Below are 22,500 nucleotides of genomic sequence, written 5' to 3'. Positions count from 1 at the left end.
ATACATGAAATGTGAAGATTATGGAGACAGATTAAAAGTTGACATCATGTAGTTATGAATATTGTAATGAGCTTTGATATATAAAGCGACTGTTGAAATGAGATAATAAGCTTTCAGAATTGAAGCCCAAGCATGCTGCTACTCCGTAGTGGCTGGTGGATATCAAATATCCTTTGATAAAATAATTATAAAGGACAATTATATCTGCCCCAGGAGTGGTCACAAGTTATTGTACTTTGATAACTTTGGGGGCTCGTCCGTCTTCATCTAGAACTGACCGCGGACTACATGCTTCCTCCATCACACTGCCAGATAGGGTATCAATCCAGCATTGAGGTAAGAAAGATGACTGACTTCTACTTTCACTTTTGTTTTAATTGATCGAGCTCTATGGTGTGGCATTGCATGGAAGGAAGTCATCCATGTGGTGAGTTTCTACTGCATGAAGTTAAATGAACCTTAAATTAACTAATGTGTCCAGTAATTGAATTTATAATTTATTCACATTTCTAATCTGATGCCTGTTACAGCAGTTTGTTTTCATTTTTCCAAGAATTTAAATTTGTTCTGAAGGATTGAAAAATACTATAGTTGTGGAATAGCTGCTGTTACTAACTTCTTGCGCAAATCTCTGGTGTGGGGAGTTGTGTGACATGTGTGTCTGACTGTAAGAATCATTACAGGGGCAGTTTATAATAAGGGGCAGATACACTGATAGAAGGCAGCCACGAACAGGTAACCTCTGACAGACTTGTCCTTGTGGATTTTCAGAAGGTTGATTGTGTCAGAAATGTGAGTGCCTTTGCACCAGGTGGTCCCCAGATTAAGCTTTCCCTATTTTGAGTTGATCTAGTTAAATACTGGGTGTCACAATCAGGGTCTGATTACCCTGCCCCTGGGTCACTTACTGGTTCTGCCAACATTCTCTATCACATCCCAGATGCACAGGCTTCAGTGTTTCTTGACTGCTAGGCCTCAAGCAAGATCTAAGCCTGCTACAGAGTACTACAGTGACAAGTCCCGATCGCCTGTCTGAAACAGCCAATAAAGTGATAGCCTGAGCCTCACCTAACCACCTGTCTCTGCTCAGCCTATCCCAGGTAACCCAGGGGTATATATCCCAGCTGCTGACTCCACGGAATTGCCAGTACAATGTCTAGCCTCAGTCTCTACTGAGTAAGCTATGCTGTGCTCCTAATGCATTCCTGGATTTCCATCAGTGCAGTTTTGTTCCTGTTTGCTGTACAGATTCCTACAAGTGTTCTACACCTGTGGTAGCTATTCCACTGACTGCACAGGTAATCTCAGCCTGTTCCAGTTACCTGAACCAGTACCACACCTGTGTATATACCATTCATGCTGAACAGTGAGTTTCTGCTGGTTCCTGCTCCATTGGTGCCGTTCATGCCATCACTATTCACTACCCATTCCGGTGTTCAGTCTGTATCTGGTCCTGCTACTATCTGAGTGCTTCCAGATCCTGGACTACAGCAACAACCCAGTTTGAGGCTGGTAAATATGTTGCCACGATCATCCACTCCAGCATTCCAGTTTACAGATACAAGTAAGAAGAGTGTTACTATATGTTATCTACATAACAAACCAGTACCAGCCTGGTCATACTATTGCTACACTCTTCTCTGCTATACATACCAATCTGGGGATAAGTAAGGGCGCTGTCTGTGCGTAAAACTCAGGGACATATACAGGAAAATACTTATCCTATAATTTGTAGGATAGTGTTCTCCCTTCTGTTACAGGCGTTGTTAATAGTCGTCTTCCTCAAAAGTCATCCATCCAGATGTATCCGTTTATATGGAAATAAATGATATGAGGAGGAAAAAAATGTATCTTCTAATAAATCATAAATTCTTAATGATAAAACTATGAATATGTTGAAATTGGTACCCAAACGTTATTTATATGGGTGTATCCTTAAAGTGTAATAACTTTTTCCAGTATATACAACAACTTATAGATAACTTGCGTATTAATATGTAACCAAAAGACGTTTCTGTTTATCCAAGTTCACTAAAAAGGTGTACCTCCCTTCTATGGGTGAGGTGTAATATGGCGTACTTATAGGTTTCGTATTAAACCAGATGTCAAAGAACACGCACCTAACTTACACGTGTATGATGTTAAAGAAACCTAAAAGGGTATATTTAATCTTCATCACTCTTATAATTCAATAATATTCCATGTGGATGCGCACCCATACTCACGATTAGTGGTGCATGATAATTCTCATCAAGGTATCTTTTCCATACAGAGTCTCCAAACAGGTCACAAGTAAAATATGTAGATTTTTTATTCGAAAAATAAACACAGCATAAAAAAAATTTAAGCTATTTAAAAATTGTCAATGTAGTCTTTTAAGAAAAGGGGTAACTAATCCCCCTGAAATAATAATGTTCTTTTTACAGCACAGTGCAATAGGATAGGTGCTTAAAACAGTGTTTCTGAGATATGTGCAGAAAAAGTTAGTGATGGCGCAGGTGCCAGCTCCAGACCAATCACAGTGATGGTAAAAAAATATTTAAACAAGAACAAACGCACATACCTCTTACTCAGTGTCACTGCGCCTATCCTTAGTGCCTCCAGGGGAATTAGTTACCCCTTTTCTTAAAAGACTACATTGACGATTTTTAAATAGCTTCAATTTTTTTTTATGCTGTGTTTAATTTTCGAATAAAAAATCTACATATTTTACTTGTGACCTGTTTGGAGACTCTGTATGGAAAAGATACCTTGATGAGAATTATCATGCACCACTAATCGTGAGTATGGGTGCGCATCCACATGGAATATTATTGAAGTATAAGAGTGATGAAGATTAAATATACCCTTATAGGTTTCTTTAACATCATACACGTGTAAGTTAGGTGCGTGTTCTTTGACATCTGGTTTAATACGAAACCTATAAGTACGCCATATTACACCTCACCCATAGAAGGGAGGTACGCCTTTTTAGTGAACTTGGATAAACAGAAACGTCTTTTGGTTACATATTAATACGCAAGTTATCTATAAGTTGTTGTATATACTGGAAAAAGTTATTACATTTTAAGGATACACCCATATAAATAACGTTTGGGTACCAATTTCTACATATTCATAGTTTTATCATTAAGAATTTATGATTTATTAGAAGATACATTTTTTCCTCCTCATATCATTTATTTCCATATAAACGGATACATCTGGATGGATGACTTTTGAGGAAGACGACTATTAACAACGCCTGTAACAGAAGGGAGAACACTATCCTACAAATTATAGGATAAGTATTTTCCTGTATTTGTCCCTGAGTTTTACGCACAGACAGCGCCCTTACTTATCCCCACTGCACTTTTTTGTTCATTACTGTTTGACCTACAGGGATAGGCCATTGGGGCTAGTAGGCAGAGGTCTGTTTGCAGCGCCATCTCCTTCAACTATCTTGTTCTGGAATACATACCAATCTGTCTCCAACACCGAAGTCCCTGGTGGTCTTGTGGGCACGATCCGGCATCTCTCAGCCGAGACCCAGGTTCAATTCCCGGTTAGGGGAGTGTTCTCTACCTCATGCCAGTAGATCTCCTCAGGCCTGCCAGCTTTCTCTACACACCTCCACACACCCATACAGACTTTTCTTAGACACATTCACTGACTAGTGAATTATTGGAAAAAGAAGCACTCATTACTTCTCAAATGAGTAATAGACTATTTAAGGAAACATTAAGAACATTTAAAATACAGTAAAAAGAGAGTCAATGAGTAACAGCAAAATCTCTACATGAAAAGGTGACTTTCCATGCAAATGGATGAGGCATAAATATGGGATGGAATGTGTGAGGTATGTTCATGAATGTTCAGACAAAACGTTTCTAGCTTTCCCACTCCATGGTACATTTAAGCTTCTGTATTGGTGAATGTTGAAGAACACATCATTGCGTAACACAATGCTAAAATATATTGAACCAGTTGACATGTCTGAATCTATGGAAACATAAAGACATATGCATGCAGACAGCTCAGTATTCTGGCATGATATCACCAGCCACCCCAATTGTACCCCCACATATAGCCTTGCAGTGTTAGTGCCAGCGCATAGTTACCTCTTGCAAAGAGAACATTCTACTTTAAATGAGAAACCTGATACCTCTGCGGAAGCTGCAGATGTTTCCATACTTACAGGAATAAAACAATTGTGTACTGCGCTCCTGTACTTATGTTGGGACATTAGTATACCACAAAACAACTTATATGCATGAAAATGTAATCAATAATACACAATTACTAAGACAAAGACATAAAATGAGTAAACTAAAACAATTTACACATATATCTAATAGTATAACATATGAAAATATCAATAGTTGGATTCACAATATATTCCCATTACATAAATAATTGTATCCAACGATAAAAAAGAGTTGATCAGACTCTCTGTATATTTTGTTAAATGGGAATAATAATTCCAATATGAAGCAGCTATATCTCAGCAATATAAAAGACAAATGTTACTGTTGCCAGTAACTAATTCCAGATTGTGGTTCAATTGTATCGACATAGCTGATACTATTGCAATTAGTATCTAGGTGATGATTTCCTGGAGATTCTCTCTGACAAATATGTAGTTTGTGGCTTTAAAGGAGAAGCATATATCTAAGGGGCATTATATGAGGATTAGTAGTATCTGGGGGTGAAGAACCACTAGACCCTGCAGACGTAACAGCAATGATGTGTTTTCTTGGTCTGTGCCCTTTCTCATTTTCTTTACTCTCCTGTGTTGTTTTTCTCGATATTTTGTGACACAGTGGATGGAGGAGAGAGTGCAAAGCAGAACTGGTGAAGATGCTGATCCATTTGGAACTGTATCCTCATGGTCTTGGACATACAGACAGAAGAAGATTCAAATGTGGGTGGCATTGCATGTAAATGGGTTTCTGTAAGTATATAAAGAAAGATATACACCTAGAGCTAGGCAAGCGGTTGAACATTTTCATGCAGACTGAGATCACCACAAGGAACACCGGAGATTCGATCTGTGTCCAGCTGCATCAAATCGCACTGTGGTTATGGATGTTGCTCAATAAACTAGTTTTTCTCCATAGACAGTTGTCTGGTATAAACTAATTACACTTAAGTAATCAAGCCAGGAATTAGTAAGAGATTATTGCAAAACAGTGGTATCAGAGATGAAACGTTTTACAGGCCTACAAGATGTAGATACAAGTGCCACACATACTATGGCTGCCAGTATATTAGTTGATGATCTCTTAGATCCTATTAAAAGCAGATTGTATACACAACTACCTAGATGGAGAACAGACACTGTACAGGATTTCATTGATAGAGCTATACAACTGGATTACAATATTCTCAGACACAAAAACATGCCACAAAGTAAATGACTTCACTTGCAGTTGCACACATCTCGCTTACAACAAACACAGTAGCTATACAAATAGGCCAAACCCATTACAGGGCTAAGGCAGTCCATACCAATATGGACTCCTCCAGTCTGTCTACCACCAGCTCATCTACACTTTTCACCCCCTGCCAGTGCAATGCCTACAGTCATCTGCTATGAATGTGGAAAATGAGGCCACATAGGCAGTGATTGATGATTATAATCAAAGACAGACAAGCATTTCAAAGCCCTAGGGATCAGTCATTTTACACAGAATCATCCTGGAGGCCTTAAATGGACTTCAAGCTACCACAGCCCCCTTTCCAACAGCGTGTGCCCCATGGTACCTGCCCATAAATAACCTGGGTCGATAAAGCCTTGGCCATCTATAAGAAAGTCAAGAGTTCTCCTTTACAACATTTCATGTGATGGGTCTGTTTAACCCAAAATTGTTCTCCTTCTCCATCTCAGAAATTAACTGAAACATATACATAAGCGTTACACAATTGATAAAAATATAATTTATTTTTTAATTGAAATTATTCCAAAAGCATATCCTAAATGTAACACATATTTTTCAAAATTCTGCATTATATAATCATTTTAAAGACTTTTTATTTCAGTTTTTTTGTTTTGACCATATGCTACATAAACTTTGACTGATGACTTTTCTTTTTATTTGCTTTGTAACAGTACAACTGCAGAGTATAAAAACATAAGCATTGGTATTTACTAAAGAAAATGTACCTCTACTTATAAATGGATTGCATAACAATGCTTAAAAGTGTCTAACCTGGTATTAACTTCTCCCCTAGATGGAACTTCACACACAGGAAAAAATGCTTTCAATTTAATCCTTTTTCCTTTTCAGCGATGTAAAACAAAAATTACTGTATGCTTCACTCGGAGAAAGATATTCTGCTGGATTTAAGATGCTAGTACCACTAACAAAAACTATTCTTACAAAAATATTTTGCTAACTAAAAATTCCAATCGTTCTCATTCTGAGATGACATCTCTGCTCTTGCCAAGTAATCCCAACATGTTATCTTTTGTCTCCACACCAGAAACAACATTTGAAGAGAACAAAAATGAAATTAAATTACTTGGTTATTTCTTTTTAACTTTTTTTCTATATGTTACAATACTCACTAATTTTCTCATTTTATTTCTTAAAAATACAAAAGAGAGGTTTAATATTTGTTTTTATTTTGAACAAAGAAAAGCTCTCACAAATAAATAGACATAATGAATTCAGTTTATCCTTAATGAAGAATGTGGAATGAGTATTATATTTCAATTAATTACTAACCTATTTCTTGCCTAAGCATAGACCAGTTGGTTTTGTTATTATTTAATAAGCATGTAATTTTTTTTACTCATATCTTCTCTGTGATATTAATGGGAAAATTGGGAAAGGTTCTACCAATGTTATACAGTACCTTAGTATTGTTTATTTAATTGCTGTGTAATTAGGGATATTAGGGGGTCATTCAGACCCACTCGCGAGCGGCAGTCCGCTCGCAAGTAGGTCAATGGTACCCACTGCGCATGCGAACGATGGAGGGAGCTCCGTCGTGCGCATTCGCGAGACCCGGCGAGCGAAGGACTTTCAATCGCTCGGGGTCTTGCACCAAAGGGGGCGTGCTGTCGATGTTGATTGACAGCATGCCCCCTTTGGTGGGCATTCCGGGGGCGTGCCTGCCACACGGATGGCGTTCCAATGGGAACGCCTACCATCTGAAGCCGGCCCCACTGACATCACTAGTGATGACAGTGGGAGTGATTTTGGCTCTGATAGAGCCAAAATCACTCCTGGCCTTGCGGTTGAGAAACCCGACCACAGGGTTTCTCTCGCAAGTCCGATGGTCGCGATGGTCAAGACCATCGCGACCATCTTGTTGGACGCTCATATATGCTGTGGGTGGTGACCCACAGCTATACGAGCACCCAGGAGGATTCTCCATTTTAATGGAGGTGAGCCCTGATTCAGGGCCTTAATACCTTATCATCATTACTGAAGGGCAACATTTGACTTCATAGTTTATATATGAGAACTTTTTTTATTACAAAATTGTTTAACCATATACAGGTGCTACCAAAATTAGTTACTGTAAAAAAACTATTATTTGGTCCTTAATTTCCAATGTGTTTTATTAGGACAAATGGTACTAGAGCAAACCTCTCATTGTGGTTCTAACAATATGTTAAGGTATAAATAGGCTCCGAAATTTGATGTATGCCTATCTTAATCCCGATTCCGGAATACAGAAGGATGCCGGGCCAATCGAGGTAAGTCCGGGTGTTTTAGCACTTAGCCATGGGGGGGTTAGGTTTAAGGACTCCCAAAAGGACTTAGGGTTGCTGCACACACATAAATTTGCAGTATATTTTTGTTAGCGCCGATAGCAACAGTTTTTCTGTTTTGTATACATTTATGGCATCAGTATTGCCATGCTGCTGGTATCATGTATGTTATGGGTAAAACCGAGCGCGGGCATATTTCTTTTCTGTTTTGTTTCCAAATTTTGCCTTGTGCTATCATGGCAGCTTTCAATTAAGGCTATGAAAACCTAGTTGGGTGTGGCTAACTTCTTTTGTAGTGGCTCTGTATTAGTTCATCTCGTAAGTTAGGAGATCTTCTCCAGCTCATTGAGACTGCTTTCTTTTAATTGGCCAATGTCTCTGTATGATTGATCTAATCTCTCTCATTCTGTGCAAAAATTTCCCACAAATCAAATCTCATTTGTTATTTCTTTGTTCTCCTTCTCTCCTTTGAAAATTAGAGTCTCGTTTTATGTCCACCTAGGATCTTGCCTTTTTGATTGATCTACCACTATATCTTCTGTCTTTCAGTCTCCTGGATAATTCCTCACCCATCTTCTCAATCTGAGATATTCTCCTTTTGGTATATTTGCCATAGTGTTTTGAAAGTGGGAACTAGATCGATGAAAGAGACTGTTAGTGTCAGTTTGTTTTCTAAATAGTTCTTTTCCAAACATGTTTTTCTCGGCTTTATAGATCATCAGATCTAGGAAAGACATATTTTCTTTACTGGCCTCATGGGTGAATTTCAAGTTGAGGTTGATCTTGGCAGATCATCAATGAAAATTTTGTGGGATTCCAGGTCTACTTCCCATATCATAAAAACATCATCAATGTATCTCAATCACATTGCAACATTGTGGGAATGGGGATCATTGCATTCAAGGAAAACACATTCCCACTCCCACCATACCAAAAAGAGGATAGCATATGTGGGGGCACATGCTGCCCCATTGCCATTCCTCTAACTTGTATGTAATATGTATTGTCAAAAGTAAAATAGTTGTTATTGTATAAGATAAACTCCAAGAGATCAATGAGGAATTTATGAAATTCATTATATTCTTCATCAAGAAGTATTTGATGACTTTCAAACCATTAGAGTGTCTTATAGATGTATACAATGATTCCACATCTGAACTCACTAGTAGTTGATTATCTTCCAATTTGACATCATTAATTTTCTTAAGCACATCTGTGGTGTTTGGGTATACGATGGTAACCCCAGTACATGATGGCACAGATGTATATCAATAAAGGTGCTGGCTTTCTCTGAAAGCCCTACTATACCAGATACTATTGGTCTACCTGAGGGTTCCCTTAGGTTTTTGTGTGTTATTATTGTATTCCTGATTAGTAATGACACCATCTTAAATTTTCATTGATAATCCTAGAGTACATGATCACTTTGTTATCAATTGGATTGAAGATAGATTTCTTATAACAAGCAGTATCGTCTAGTTGGCGGTGTGCTTCCTTCATATAGAGGTTTTTTGGCCATACAACAATGTTTCTGCCTTTATCAGATGGTTTGAAATCAAAACATGGAAAGACGTGGTTATCTTGTATGGCATCCCTTTGTCTTTGAGTAAGATTATCATATTTGGAACTAAGTCTTTTCTTTCTTTGTTGCATAACATCCAAGTCTCAGAATACCACATTCATAAAAACCCTTATGTCTGGGCATAAATGGTCCTGAGGAAAATATGTAGATCATTTTTACATATGGGCCATTTCCATTGCTTAGAAGTACCCACATAGTCAACAAAATGAAAGGTAAAATATACAGTAGCCAGCAACAGGAAAATGCAGAGAGTGTTGGATACGGGTATAAGAACTCTATAATCTGGTAACATGGTCACTGGTGTCAGACACCAAAGATGAGGCCAGTCTGATTAATAATGTGATTTTTGTCTTATAATAAGAAGTGCCCTAAGACGCTTAGAGAATATTGGAGTCATTTTTTATTTCATATAAATAAAGTTAATAGCAGATTCACGCTCAGTGACGGCCTTTATAGAAAACTTATTTGGTACTATTACCCTCAGTAGATGTGACAATTTAGTAATGGGAGGATGAGCCTCGTGAAATATATTCAATATACTCTAAATGTAACTATTCCATTTCCACTGAGGGTAGACAAGACACATATTAATCTGTAATTTTTATTACATTTCAATGTTACATTAATATGCTTGATATATAGAATAATATGTAATAGGAGGCTAATATATAACTACATTTGTGGACATAATCATTGCCCTATACTGTTGCCATATTACTTAGTTCCTTGGTAAGGGGGCAACTGGGATTCTATAATATATCACTGTGAATAGCTCTAAATGCATCTATACTTATTTCCATAAATAATCTTATGATGCAACTGTTTTTTTTTTAAACAATGCTCAGGTAACAAAAACTATTATGGTGTATATTAGTACTGTGTGTAACTCTTTATAATTTAGTCTTCTCCATCATAATTTTTCTTGTGTTCAATTCATTTCTAAAAACCAGAATATACATTTTTGGGAAAAATATACAGCCCAGAACTCCAGCACATGAGGACAATATGGCGAATATCTCCACAGCCACTGAGTCTTTCCCTTTGGTGCTCAGATAGGCCGGGATCATTGCAATCCAGACACTGCAGAACACCAGCATGCTGAAGGTGATGTACTTGGCCTCATTAAAACTGTCCGGTAATGTCCTCACCATAAAAGCCAGAACAAAGCTCACAGCCACCAGGATCCCCATGTAACCCAACATACAGTAGAATCCAATCACTGACCCCTCATTACACTGAATGATGATCATTCCCTGATAGGAGTGGTGGTCATACTCCTGGCAGGGAGGAGAAACAGACAGCCAGATACCACAGATCAGAGCTTGGACAGAGGAGCACACAATCACCACATAATTAGACACTTTGAGTGTGACCCACTTCCTCCAGGGACTGCTGGGTTTGGTGGCTTTGAAAGCAATGCAGACAGTGACTGTCTTGGCCAGTACAGAAGAGACAGCTGTGGAGAAGAAGATCCCAAATGACATCTGTCTCAGCCTGCAGGTTATATCCACCGGCCGACCAAGGAAAAAGAACACAGAGAGGAAGCTCAGCAAGATGGAGACCAGGAGAATGAAGCTTACAGCCCGATTATTGGCTTTCACAATGGGAGTGTCCCAGTAATAAATAAAGTTCCCTAATATAAATAATGTTATGGCAGAGAAAGATGAAGCTGTTACTGCAGAAATTAGCACCACAATGTCCTTCTCATATGACAGAAAGTCGTACGATTTGGGAATACAGCTCACTTTTCTCTCATCCGGCCATTCTTCATCAGGACACCTATGGCAGCTCTCACTGTCTATAATTAAATATAGAACATAGATATTTATCTGTGTGGGCAATATTATTCTTGAACAACCTTATTAAATTTAAATCTACCCCACAAAAAAATCCAAATATAAGACATTTTCATGTCTCTACCTTAAATGACTTATGCAGTACTGTAGGTGCTACACTGAGGTCATTAAGAAATAACTGATTGCAAAACCAGGAGGAGAGGAAGTGACTGGGACAAAGGGAGGAGTGGAGAGGTTGCAGATACAGATCAATCAACCGCACCACATTGCAGAGTTGGTTGTTCCCCTGGTATGGATGGGCCCCCTTGAAGAACTTACCAGCAGGTCTGGCACTGTGTATGGTAGGTCTGACTCTGATAATCATCATCACTGTGCTACTCATCAGTTTGGTCACCTGGTGTGGAAACCTGTGTTGCATATATATGTAATGTATATGTTATGTATACTAATATATATTATAATGTAATACATGTGTGTTTCAGATGGGAATATCTCTGCTTATGGCAGGTTCTGTAATTGGGTATCATAATCTGAATACACTTTTCATATAAAACTATATGGTATCTGGAATGTTCTGATTATGCTATTGCTACTAATTAACACATGTTGTTTGAGAATTTAGCAGTGTTTGCTGTGTCGCTATATATATATATATATATATATATATATATATGTATTATAACAACTTCAACATTGTTTTGGTTCAGTAACCCCGAGGGGTAGTGACATGGAGAACATCGTTTCTTGTAATCTGCACAATACATTCATTTTGTCATACGTCTTCTATTGGAATCAGTATGAATGACCGCTGGCTGTAAGGCTGGCGGTTCATATCCTCACACCGGCAGACCGGCAGCAGTGGAAATCCCGACAGGGGATGTAGGTGAGTATTACTAACCCTAACCCCCCTAACCCTCCATTAGGGGTGCCTAACTCTAACATTCCCCTTAGTGCCTAACCCTAACCCCCCCTTCCCCGCAGCCTAAACCTAAGTCTCCCCATGGGGTGCCTAACCCTAACCTCCCCCCGGGGTGCCTAACTCTGACCCCCCTTCCCCTAGACTAACCCTCCCAGGGGGGTGCCTAACCCTAAGTGTACCCCAGGAGCCCCTAACCTGACCCTGCCCCCCATGGTTGTTCGCACTCGCCACCCGGCTCACCTTCGATCGGTACTCCAGGAGGCGTCGGGCTGCCTGCATAGGTATAATGACAGGCATCGTGATTTCAACGCCTGTCATTAGTACCCTGTCGGAATTTCGACTTTCGGCTTCCTGACTGCATCCCCTTTTTATCTTAAGCGCATTCCCATAATAATTGTAGCCTATTAGTCACATATGATGATTCTTCCTGTGTATGACACATCCCCACCTGTAACATTGGACATTTCCCCCTCAGAACACGGGACACAGTCATAGCAGCAGACATGGAATCCTCCATTAGAAGCTTTTCTGTATCCAGGAGAACATTTGTCATTGCACCGAGATCTGGGGACCTTATACAGGGAGTAATGAATATTTATTATTAATAAAACAGAGGGCCTGATTCAGAGCCGCTCGTAAGCGGCCGCACACTCGCTCCGAGCGATGTTCGCACATCCGCGCATGCGTATGGGTTGTAATGTGCATGCGCCAACCAGTCAGTGCGGTCGGAAATCATGTGCTTGCAAAATAGCGAGGGGCTGGTAATTTGAGTGACAGAGTGAGGCGTTTGTGGGTGGTAACAGGGGAAGGTGCTTGAAAACGGGGAGTGGAGATCCGAACGCAGGCGTGCCAAAAGGTCAAAACGGGCGTTTTAAGGGAGTGCATAATTAACAAAGCAGCGTCATCGACCACGTCACTTGGTTGTCTTTTAGCCTGAACTGCTCGCATGATTGCGGTAGGAAATTCCTACCACAAGAATTGCGAGCCGTTCATACGCCTTTCTATGTACTCGATTAATCTAATAAATAGCGGAGATGACGTATGATGCGAGTGGCCAAGGGGTGTCTTCACAAAATAGCGAGTGCATGTTTTGGACGCTCGCTCAGACATAGAGGCGTCAACAGACCGCAAAGTGCGAGCGCTCAATTTAAAAATCCGGACCCTTTTTCAGCGAGCGAGCGCAAATAACGTCCGGTTCTGAATGAGGTCCAGAGTCTTTTAATGGCAGCAGACACTGCAGTATAACATATACACACAAAGCTTACAAAGAGTCGGCATTTCTCTACTGAGATCAGGAAAGAAGAAGAAAGAAGTCCTTTGTGGGGGCACACTTTAGAGGACTAGATTATGGCCCTCATTCAGAGCCACTCGCAAACAGCAGCACGCTCGTTGCATTCCGATGTTGACTAACCGCGCATGCGTCGGTGTTACACTGCGCATGTGCGCACGGCAGATTGCGAGCTTTTTTTCTCTCGTTCCTAAAATAGCGTACAGGAAGTGACATGTCAAATGTGATTGACAGAACAGGACGTTTTTGGGTGTTGACGAGGGTGGAGATGGAAAAACGCAGGCGTGGCGAGGCGTTTTTGGGGCGTACATACATTAGCAGATGCAAGCGTAAAATGTGTTCGGACCGACTCATACGTCACTGGATGATCCTCTTTCCCTTCAAAATGCTCGCACAGCTTAGGGTCTGGATTACTCGACCACATTGGCGATGGCCTTCTCCTCCGTCCCGGGACTCCACGATGTTGTTGCGATTAATCGCGGGTGGTCAGAAAAGCAATTAGTGTTGGATTGAAAACCGGCTTGGTATGTGTTTTGAAATCAGTTTTTGGGGATAGCACAAAAGCGTACGCAGGTGGAAATCATAGCTGCTAATGTCAGGATTACACAATCAATTTGCGTACATTTGTGGGGGTTTATTTTGGCCTCAATTTGGTGGTTAGGGCCTATTGTAACAATAATGTCATCATGTTTTAATTTTCTCACCTTTTTATTTTTGCCTGTTGAATTTGCCTCGTTATGTGATTTTTTAAAAATTGTTTTTTTTTTTTTTGCAAGTTTTTGCCTTTTGGGCCAGGATTAAATGTAACCCATTTGTACAATAATGTCACAATACAATGTCAGATTTTTGGCGTAAATTTATTGGTCAAACCAAAACTAAAATAATAAAAAATTTGGGGACATCTTTTTTTGGCAAAGATCATTTCCAAAATCAAACAAATTGGCCCAACATAACTGTAGACATAAACGTACAACAAAAAATTAAAAACATTTCACAAGAAAGGAGAGGGAAGTTTTGACCAGAAAGGAATATGAGCCAAGCACAGAAGGAGTGTGGGAAAAGTCGCCATTGCTGTCACCGTTTTTTCACCCGTTTGGATGGGGGAGGGAGGGCGCCAGACCGGGTCCGGGATGTCATCGGGCTGGCCTGTCCAGAGGCAGATGTTGTGGCCTCTGGACTAGGCACAGGGCTAGGCACATTTGGAGGATTGGCTGATGTTGTGCCAGAGGTGGAGGATCCTGATGTTCCGGCAGGAAGGGAGGTCGGCTCCACCATGTGCTGGCGAACGAGCTGCTCCAGGGCATTGGCGATGCGGATGTTGGCCCTGGTATTTTCCGCCAGGGCCTGACCAATGGTCACGTTGGCCGCAGCATTTTGCACCAGGGCCTCAGCCACCCGTAGCAGACTGGCGTCCATCCTCTGCAGAATCTCCGTATGGAAATCCGATTTGAAATTGAGTTCTGTGAGGAGGGCCACTGCCTGCGAGGGGGATTGCCCTGGACTGGCTTCTGCAGGGTCCTCAGCCGGATGTACTGGTTCCTCCCCTGCAGAGCCAGCAGAAATTCTGCGGCCAAGGCTCCCCTCTGGAGCAGACTCATCCGCCTGTGTCTCTGTTAGGAAAAATGAGAAAAGACTCACATTAGAATCTACATATTGGCCTACTAACATTTCAGAGTTGGTGACATCAAAAGATTTACCTGGGACAAGATGAGGAGCCGCAAAGTCTGGCATGTCCGTATCCATGTTGGACACGCCAAACACCTCCACAGGCTGCACACACCCCTGTGCAGGTCTTCTAAATCTATCAACTCCAATGACACAGGGGTGGGACCCCCACCTGTCCCCCTTGCATGCCTAGCCCTGTCCGCAAGTTTTTGCTTTAGGCGATATTTGAAGTCGGCCCATCTGTGGGAAAAAATGGAAGCCATTATCCTTTTGTTTAAAATGGTGTTTGTTTTTAGGGGGGGCAAGTGTTTACTTACCGCCGTTTGACATCCCGGGCTAGACGGACATAATCACCCACCCTATTGACAGCAACGGCTACCTCTTCCCACATTCTCCACTTCTGGCTTATACTCATATTCCTGTCTGCCTGTGGCAGGATGTCCACACACTTCTGAATCAAAACCTCCATCTCCTTTCTTGTGAAATGTGGCTGCCTTTTTTTTTGGCAGCTTTGGCCGGAATACTGGGCCCAGCAGCCTCTTCCATGTCATCCTCCTCACCTATTTGTGTAAATATTCAGATTTCTCAAATTCACAACTTGCCCAATCTTATGTTTCAAATTAATCATTGATACAAAATGCATGAAAGACTTACCGCCTGACTCTTGGGCATTGTTTCCCTGGTCTGTCGCCATGTCTGAGGTCCAAACAAGAAATACACCAGAATTTAAATGTGTTTTGGTGACGTATTTATACATGCGTCCTTATTTTGCGGCCGCATCATTGATTGTGCGTTCCTATGATCCCTCCTTAATTTGTGCGGGAAACGAAACACTATTTATGGCTTGGTGTGTCTCGAGCCGAGGTGGCGTTTTTGGATTGTTGGAGGTTACCTTGGTTGGAGTTTCTTGTTTGCGGATAAAGGAGTTGGCGTTTGGAGTTTGTTTTGTTTGCTAGATTTGCGTTTCTATTTTCCGTTCTCTTTTTTGGTATATTTTTTTTGGCCTCGTTTCTTGATTTGGCAAGTTTTGTGAAGTCTAACTTTGGTTCAATTGGTGTCTCATTGTGTTTCTTCTTGTTTTTAATTTTTGGATCCATAATTTCATATCTTTTAGCTTTTTTTTAATTTCTGACCCAAAGACCTTTTGATTTGGAATCTAATATATTTGCTCAAGGTAAGTCCATTTTTTATCTTGTAATTGCGAACTAATTAGCGCATTTTTACTACTTACTATTGTGACTTGTATTTGCGAACTAATTAGCGCATTTTTCTCAGTTTGTTTATTAACTTGTATTTGCGAACTAATTAGCGCATTTTTAAATGCTTATTAATCCTGTAAAATTTTTGGTGGTTGCCCATTGGCTTTTTTGGCTTACATTTCAACCCATTTTGATGTACTGTGTGCAATGTCGTTTTGCTCTTTGGCCAAATGTGTGTTTCGCATATTTTAAGTTTTGTCTATCACAAAATTTAGAAACATAAATGCACACACTAAAATTTTTCAAATTATTTTTTGGATTAATTTCAGTTTGGCCGTATCATGACAATACCCCGGCATGTAAGCAGCAATGGATGGTATCATCGAGCTAAGTTGTTCTTAATTTTCTTTTGGGGTGGGTCCAAAGCCTTACATTCCAATCTTGCCATTTCAGGTTGATCTTGGGCGGATTGTTCTGGCCATGCTCCCGGAAGCCGACCAACCTCAATCTCGTCCCAGGCGTAGGCATCGTAGGCGTGCAAGGCCCCAGATATTTCGAACACGTGTCACCCTTTTTGGAATGCCCGATGTTGAGGTTTTAAGACGCTACCGTCTTCCTCCCAAAATCATCATAGACACTCTCTCATTAATAGAGAGTGATCTTGAGTGGCAAATTGACAGTCCAACAGCAATACCACCACTTACGCAATTTATGGCGGTGTTACATTTCTGTGCCTCAGGATCGTTTCAAACAACGGTGGGAATAGTGGCAGGCATCTCACAATCCTCCTTTTCCAGGATCCTGAGGGCAGTGATGGAGGCACTTTTCAAGCACCTCCATCATTTTATTAAAATGCCTTTGGATATGGGTGCCCTTAGTGTGGCCAAGGACAATTTTTACCAAATAGCTGGCTTCCCACACATCATAGGGGTTGTGGATGGTACTCACATACCACTTCAGCCTCCAGCATGGCTGGAGGCAATATTTCGCAACCGAAAACACTATCACTCCCTGAATGTAATGGTGGTATGTGATGCCTCCCTCCAGATCCTGTCCCTGAATGCAAAATTACCAGGAAGTGCACATGACTCCTTCGTCATCCGGCAATCAGGGATATGGCACAAATTAACCAACCTACAAGCTAGTGATGCGTGGCTTCTGGGTAAGTGTAGACCTTTAGTACATAACAATGTTAAGCTTGATACACAGTGATCCTGATGTTGTCTATTCTTTTTCACAGGAGACAGTGGATACCCTTGCATGCCCTGGCTGCTCACTCCTTATTTGGCTCCCACACCAGGTCCACAAAGTGAGTTTAATACCACACTTACAGCCACCAGGCAAGTGGTGGAGTGCTGTATTGGCCTTTTAAAAGGCCGATTCAGATGGTGGCGAGCTCATGTATTTGCCGGATTTGGTTTTGAAAATTGTGGTCCTGTGTGGGATCTTTCACAACATCGCCATAAGGAGTGGTGTTCCAATGCAGCCAGAGGATGCCTTACCTGAGGATGGCCCCCCCGAGGTTGGTCGGAGGTCAGTATGTGGGGGGGCCATACGCGATGATGTGGTGGCCCGATATTTTAGGTAATTATTGACCAAACAACAGTGTGTATACCCAATGTGTTACGGTTTTTTAGCGTTCATCTTTTTTTATATTAATTCTTGCACCATCTTCTGTTTGTTTGCATAATCTTTGGCTCTCCCACGATGACTACTTCCTGCTACCCTTCAAAAACCTTTATGTGGAAACTTCGGGAATATATTCTGACACCAATATTGCAACGCCATATTTTTGAAATCATGTGGGCATGGACCTTCGTCAACCAGTTCTTGATTTGTTGTGTGTTTGTTTTGTGTTTTTGGTATGTGGTGTATTTCTGATTATCACTGTGTGTTTTGTTTGTGAGTGACCACTTTGTATTTTGATTTCTGTTGTGAATAAATATTTGGAGAGTGTAATTTGTTTCCTTTTTGGGCACGTTAGAAGCAAGTGTAAACAAACTCCCAAACGTTAATTTTACCTAAGGGGTAACCCACTAATGAAGCAAGTGGAGCTAAAATGTAATATGTTTTCGGGGTACTAACCAACACAACAAGGAATCCTGTACAATCAGTTGCCTTCGTAAGATTGTCCTAAGCAGTTTGGCCACCAAATAGGAACCTGAAAAATAGTGTAAACTATCATGTTGACCACCACAAAAAAGGAAAATGACATTGGTACTGGGAGGTGTTTCTTGTGCCTGTTTGCATTCAAAATACAACACACAATCTGTAGTGAGATTCTGTGGCAATCCTTGCTTGAAGAGTCTACTTATGTCAGTGTAAAGAATCTTGGATTTACTCCAAACGCATGAGACAGAGCTTGATTTAAAACTGATTTATTATGAAACAGAAAAAAAAAAAAAAAATTCCTAAGGAGGACCAACAGATGGTCAAGGCCCTGCATAAGCCCGGTGACCTGCTCTCGCATACGGCCCACACAATTAAATATTTGTTCCCGACGCCTCTGTTCCTCTGTGGGTGACAAAAGTTTGGGGATTAATAAATCGATAATGAAGCAACATTCTAAAAAAACACAAAACAAGCAAACCAAAACTTAAAAGCTTGTGGGCCAAAAAAACATTACACGGATAAAACCCAGAACCCCAAAATGTCGTAGGCCAAAAATACAAGGGCCCTAAAAAAAGGCACACAGGTGTGATATGTGTATGGTGACATCAGCAGGAACAGGTAAAGACAACCCCCAAAAATACCCTAAGGCGACAGAAAGCCCAAAAAAATGGGGACGACACATGATTACATACAAACAGTTTGTGGTGGCCAAAATAAAATTTCAAAACATACCGTTCTCCAAAACGCCAGAGCCAGAAGCCACTCCCTGGACCACCTCGGAGGTGGCTACATTCCCCAAACCTAGGGGCAAGGTGTTTGAGGAATCCTGGGAGGGGGTATTTGGAGGGTGGACGGATGGAGGAGAGGGGGGGAATTGGGCTGGAGGGGAAGTAGGCCTGAAATTTCGGCCACAGGGTCTGGGGAGGAGGGGGTAATTGACGAATTGGGGGTTGGAGAGAGGGGCCGGGACTGGCGTCTTGTCTGGCGATGCCGCCATAGTGTTTGCTGTGCCCCTAAAAAATGAAAAAAAAATTGTGGTTAGTTTCAACAGGAATCCAAAAAAAAAAAAAAAAAAAACAACAAAAAATGACTAAATAGGACAGACATGAAAACATGCACATGCAGATATGACTACAATGACTCAATAGGACAGACATGAAAACATACACATGCAGATATGACTACAATGACTCAATAGGACAGACATGAAAACATGCACATACAGATATGACTACAATGACTCAATAGGACAGACATGAAAACATGCACATGCAGATATGACTACAATGACTCAATAGGACAGACATGAAAACATGCACACGCAGTTAGGGCCCACAAGATAAACTTGAAAACCACAGTCCAGAACACTTACTTTCCGCAATCTGCATGCGAAAGCATGCCAGCAAGCGGGGCGTCCGCCGGTGCAGGTCCGACCACCTGCGCTCCAGCTGGCCAATATGTCGGCGTGAGCCGAAGGAGCGCTGGCGTCGACGTACCTCCGCATATGCGGAACGCTTTCGCCTCTTGGAGATGGGTGGAGGCTTACTGGTGATCCGCCTGTCCATCACCTACGTCAGCACCAGCAGTTCGCGCCTGGTGAATGCGGCGGATCTCATGATGGCAATGGTGTTTTTTTGGCAAAATATTTTTAATAAAGCACCCCAAAAAAAATTTGATTGGCTAATGTATTTGGGAAATTAACAGGACAAATTCTATTGGTTAGTGTATGAGTCATGTGTTCGACAGGGCCACAAATCTCTTGAGAGTTATGATAGGCTTGATGCAGTGACATGCGTAAGCTAATTTAAATAAAGAAATGAACCACAGAAAAATTGTGGGGAGACAAACAAATAGAACAATTGTTTAATTGGGGCTAACATGTCTTTTGTACAATAAAAGCGAAGGTTTCAGCCGTACGTATTCTGCGAGCAAATACAAACACGGACAAGATTAAAGTTTATTGCATTGTGTTGAAAAAAAAAAACAATTAAGCTAATTGATACATTGATTGCCATGATACGATTGAGGGAGGTAGGCAGAAAAAATGAGCAGGTCATCGGAATCTGACAGTCCCACTTCCGGTTTGTACTTGTGCGTGCGTTCCCTTCAAGCCATTTCGGGGATGTACGCTCGCTATTTGGCACGCTCGTTAGTTAGAGGAGGGGTCGCCTGAGTTTGGGGCGGATTTTTAGCTGCGTACGAAAATACGAGCGAGTGCTTGAATTTAAATATTTTTTTACGTACGGCGAACGTACGTACGCCCAATTGCGAGTGGGTCTGAATCAGGGCCTATGTACTGTATTATAAAGGTATTTTTTAGAACTTAACTTTTAATTGTTAATAAAATATGGTAAATAAAATATGGTACAGTTAGATTATTCCAAAAATTCCCTACGTTTATATTTACAGGTAATGGGTGAAATATTTAAGGCACTAAGTAAACTTTTTGAGATGTAATATTAAGATTAGTCAGATATTAGTTTAATCTCACAAAAACTGAACCTATATAATTCTGTCAGATTGTTTATTAGATATTGGTAACAGCACAAATGCTGAATATAAATATTTACCAATAGAAATCAATTGTGTGTACCCAGTATAGAAAGAAATAGAAGCAATTTATCATGTGTTTCAATAATTTGTTACAATGTATCAGGGAGTATAGCAAATATCTTATAAAAAATTACTTTTTATTTATTGGAATAGGTCAAAAATATTGCTGAAAACATGTCTATTAGTAATAATATCAGCAACCTGATGGTTGTATAGCTACAATGAGGTTAATTTCATTTATATTATGGGTCCTGACTCCTAATATGGAAATGTTATCAGACCATTAATATGGTATGCAGTCGGGATGCCGACGGTCTAAATGCCAACCTTTGGCATCCCGACGATCTAATCCGGGCAAGGATCTAATGACTGGCATCAAAACCCTGATACCTGTCATTTTACCTACGCTGGGAGCCCGACGCCCGGCATCCCGATCGAAGGTAAGACGGGCGCAGAGAGCCGTGGGGTTAGGGTCTCCCGGGGGGGGATTTAGGATTAGGCTTAGATGAAGGGGGGTTAGGGTTAGGCACCGCTGGGGGGTGGTTAGGGTCAGGCAACCCCCAGGAGACTTAGGTTTAGGCTGTGGGGAAGGGGGGATTAGGGTTAGGCACTTGGGGGGAGGTTAGGGTTAGGGTTAGGCACTTGGGGGGAGGTTAGGGTTAGGCACTTATAGGGGTGGGTTAGGGTTAGGCACTCGGGGGGAGGTAAAGGTAAGGCATTTACAAGGGGGGGTTAGGGTTAGGCACTTGGGGGCAGGTTAGGCACTTACAGGGGGGGTTAGGGTTAGGCACTTTGGGGGAGGTTAGGGTTAGGCACCCCTAAGTGAGGGTTATGGTTAGGGGGGGTTAAGTTTGTGAATAGCAAAATACTTACCAGTCGGGATTAGAACTGCCGGTCTTCCAGCGTCGGCATTAGAACGGCCAGGGATGCGTCCAGCTGTAAATCATACTGATCCCCTTTAATATATGTGTGTATGTATCATACAGCAAATATGAAATCAATACATTCGTCAGGGCAGCTAAGAGAACCTAAAACAGCACAATAACTTGTCATATAAATGTGTCTGAAATCCATTATGTGTGTATTATACTGTATGCAGCACATCTGATCTAAATGACCATAAATAATAAAGATATATTCAGCGCGGCGGCTGAGAAAAAAAACCTGAAAGCATAATAAATGTATATTGCAAATAAATAAAATCTGAAAACCGGTTACTACAGCATGTAACACAGTATTGGTATGAATGCAGTATGCAGCAGATTATTGTGTAACAGAGTATTGGTATGAATGCAGTATGCAGCAGATTATTGTGTAACAGAGTATTGGTATGAATGCAGTATGCAGCAGATTATTGTGTAACAGAGTATTGGTATGAATTTCAGTATGCAGCAGATTATTGTGTAACACAGTATTGGTATGAATGCAGTATGCATCAGATAATTGTGTAACAGAGTATTGGTATGAATGCAGTATGCAGCAGCTTATTGTGTAACAGAGTATTGGTATGAATGCAGTATGTAGCAGATTATTCTGTAACAGAATATTGGTATGAATGCAGTATGCAGCAGATTATTGTGTAACAGAGTATTGGTATGAATGCAGTATGCAGCAGATTATTGTGTAACAGAGTATTGGTATGAATGCAGTATGAAGCAGATTATTGTGTAACAGAGTATTG

General features: G+C 40.9%; 2 protein-coding genes across 2 annotated transcripts in view; both read right to left on the bottom strand.

Moving 5' to 3' along the window:
* LOC148481532 (extracellular calcium-sensing receptor-like) overlaps positions 1-9,358 on the bottom strand; it is a 112,968-nt gene extending 103,610 nt beyond the window's left edge. Inside the window, exon 1 of the mRNA XM_088453290.1 lies at positions 9,123-9,358. Coding sequence (XP_088309416.1) covers positions 9,123-9,358 — 236 coding nt within the window. The remainder of the gene's footprint in view (positions 1-9,122) is intronic.
* Positions 9,359-10,177: 819 nt separating this feature from the next.
* On the bottom strand, positions 10,178-20,892 carry LOC148481531 (vomeronasal type-2 receptor 26-like). Its single transcript, XM_088453288.1, has 4 exons — positions 20,837-20,892; positions 13,995-14,073; positions 12,451-12,574; positions 10,178-11,085 (listed from the first exon to the last, which is right to left on the bottom strand). The coding sequence occupies exons 1-4, from the start codon at positions 20,890-20,892 to the stop codon at positions 10,178-10,180; spliced, it is 1,167 nt and encodes a 388-aa protein (XP_088309414.1).
* Positions 20,893-22,500: the final 1,608 nt, after the last annotated feature.

This window comes from Taudactylus pleione, unplaced genomic scaffold, assembly GCF_031769625.1.
Source record: "Taudactylus pleione unplaced genomic scaffold, aTauple2 ptg000575l, whole genome shotgun sequence".
NCBI lineage: Eukaryota > Metazoa > Chordata > Amphibia > Anura > Myobatrachidae > Taudactylus > Taudactylus pleione.
The sequence above is the reverse complement of the archived record's forward strand: the minus strand, read 5'-3'. Positions and strand labels throughout refer to the sequence as shown.

Coding starts and splice junctions, on each gene's coding strand:
- LOC148481531 (XM_088453288.1), bottom strand. CDS start 20,892: ATGATAAATTGCTTCTATTTCTTTCTATACTGGGTACACACAATTGAT. Junction 12,575..13,994: donor CAACAGGCAAAAATAAAAAG/GTGAGAAAATTA, acceptor TCCCTGTATAAG/GTCCCCAGATCTCGGTGCAA. Junction 11,086..12,450: donor GGAAATGTCCAATGTTACAG/GTGGGGATGTGT, acceptor ATTTAATTATAG/ACAGTGAGAGCTGCCATAGG.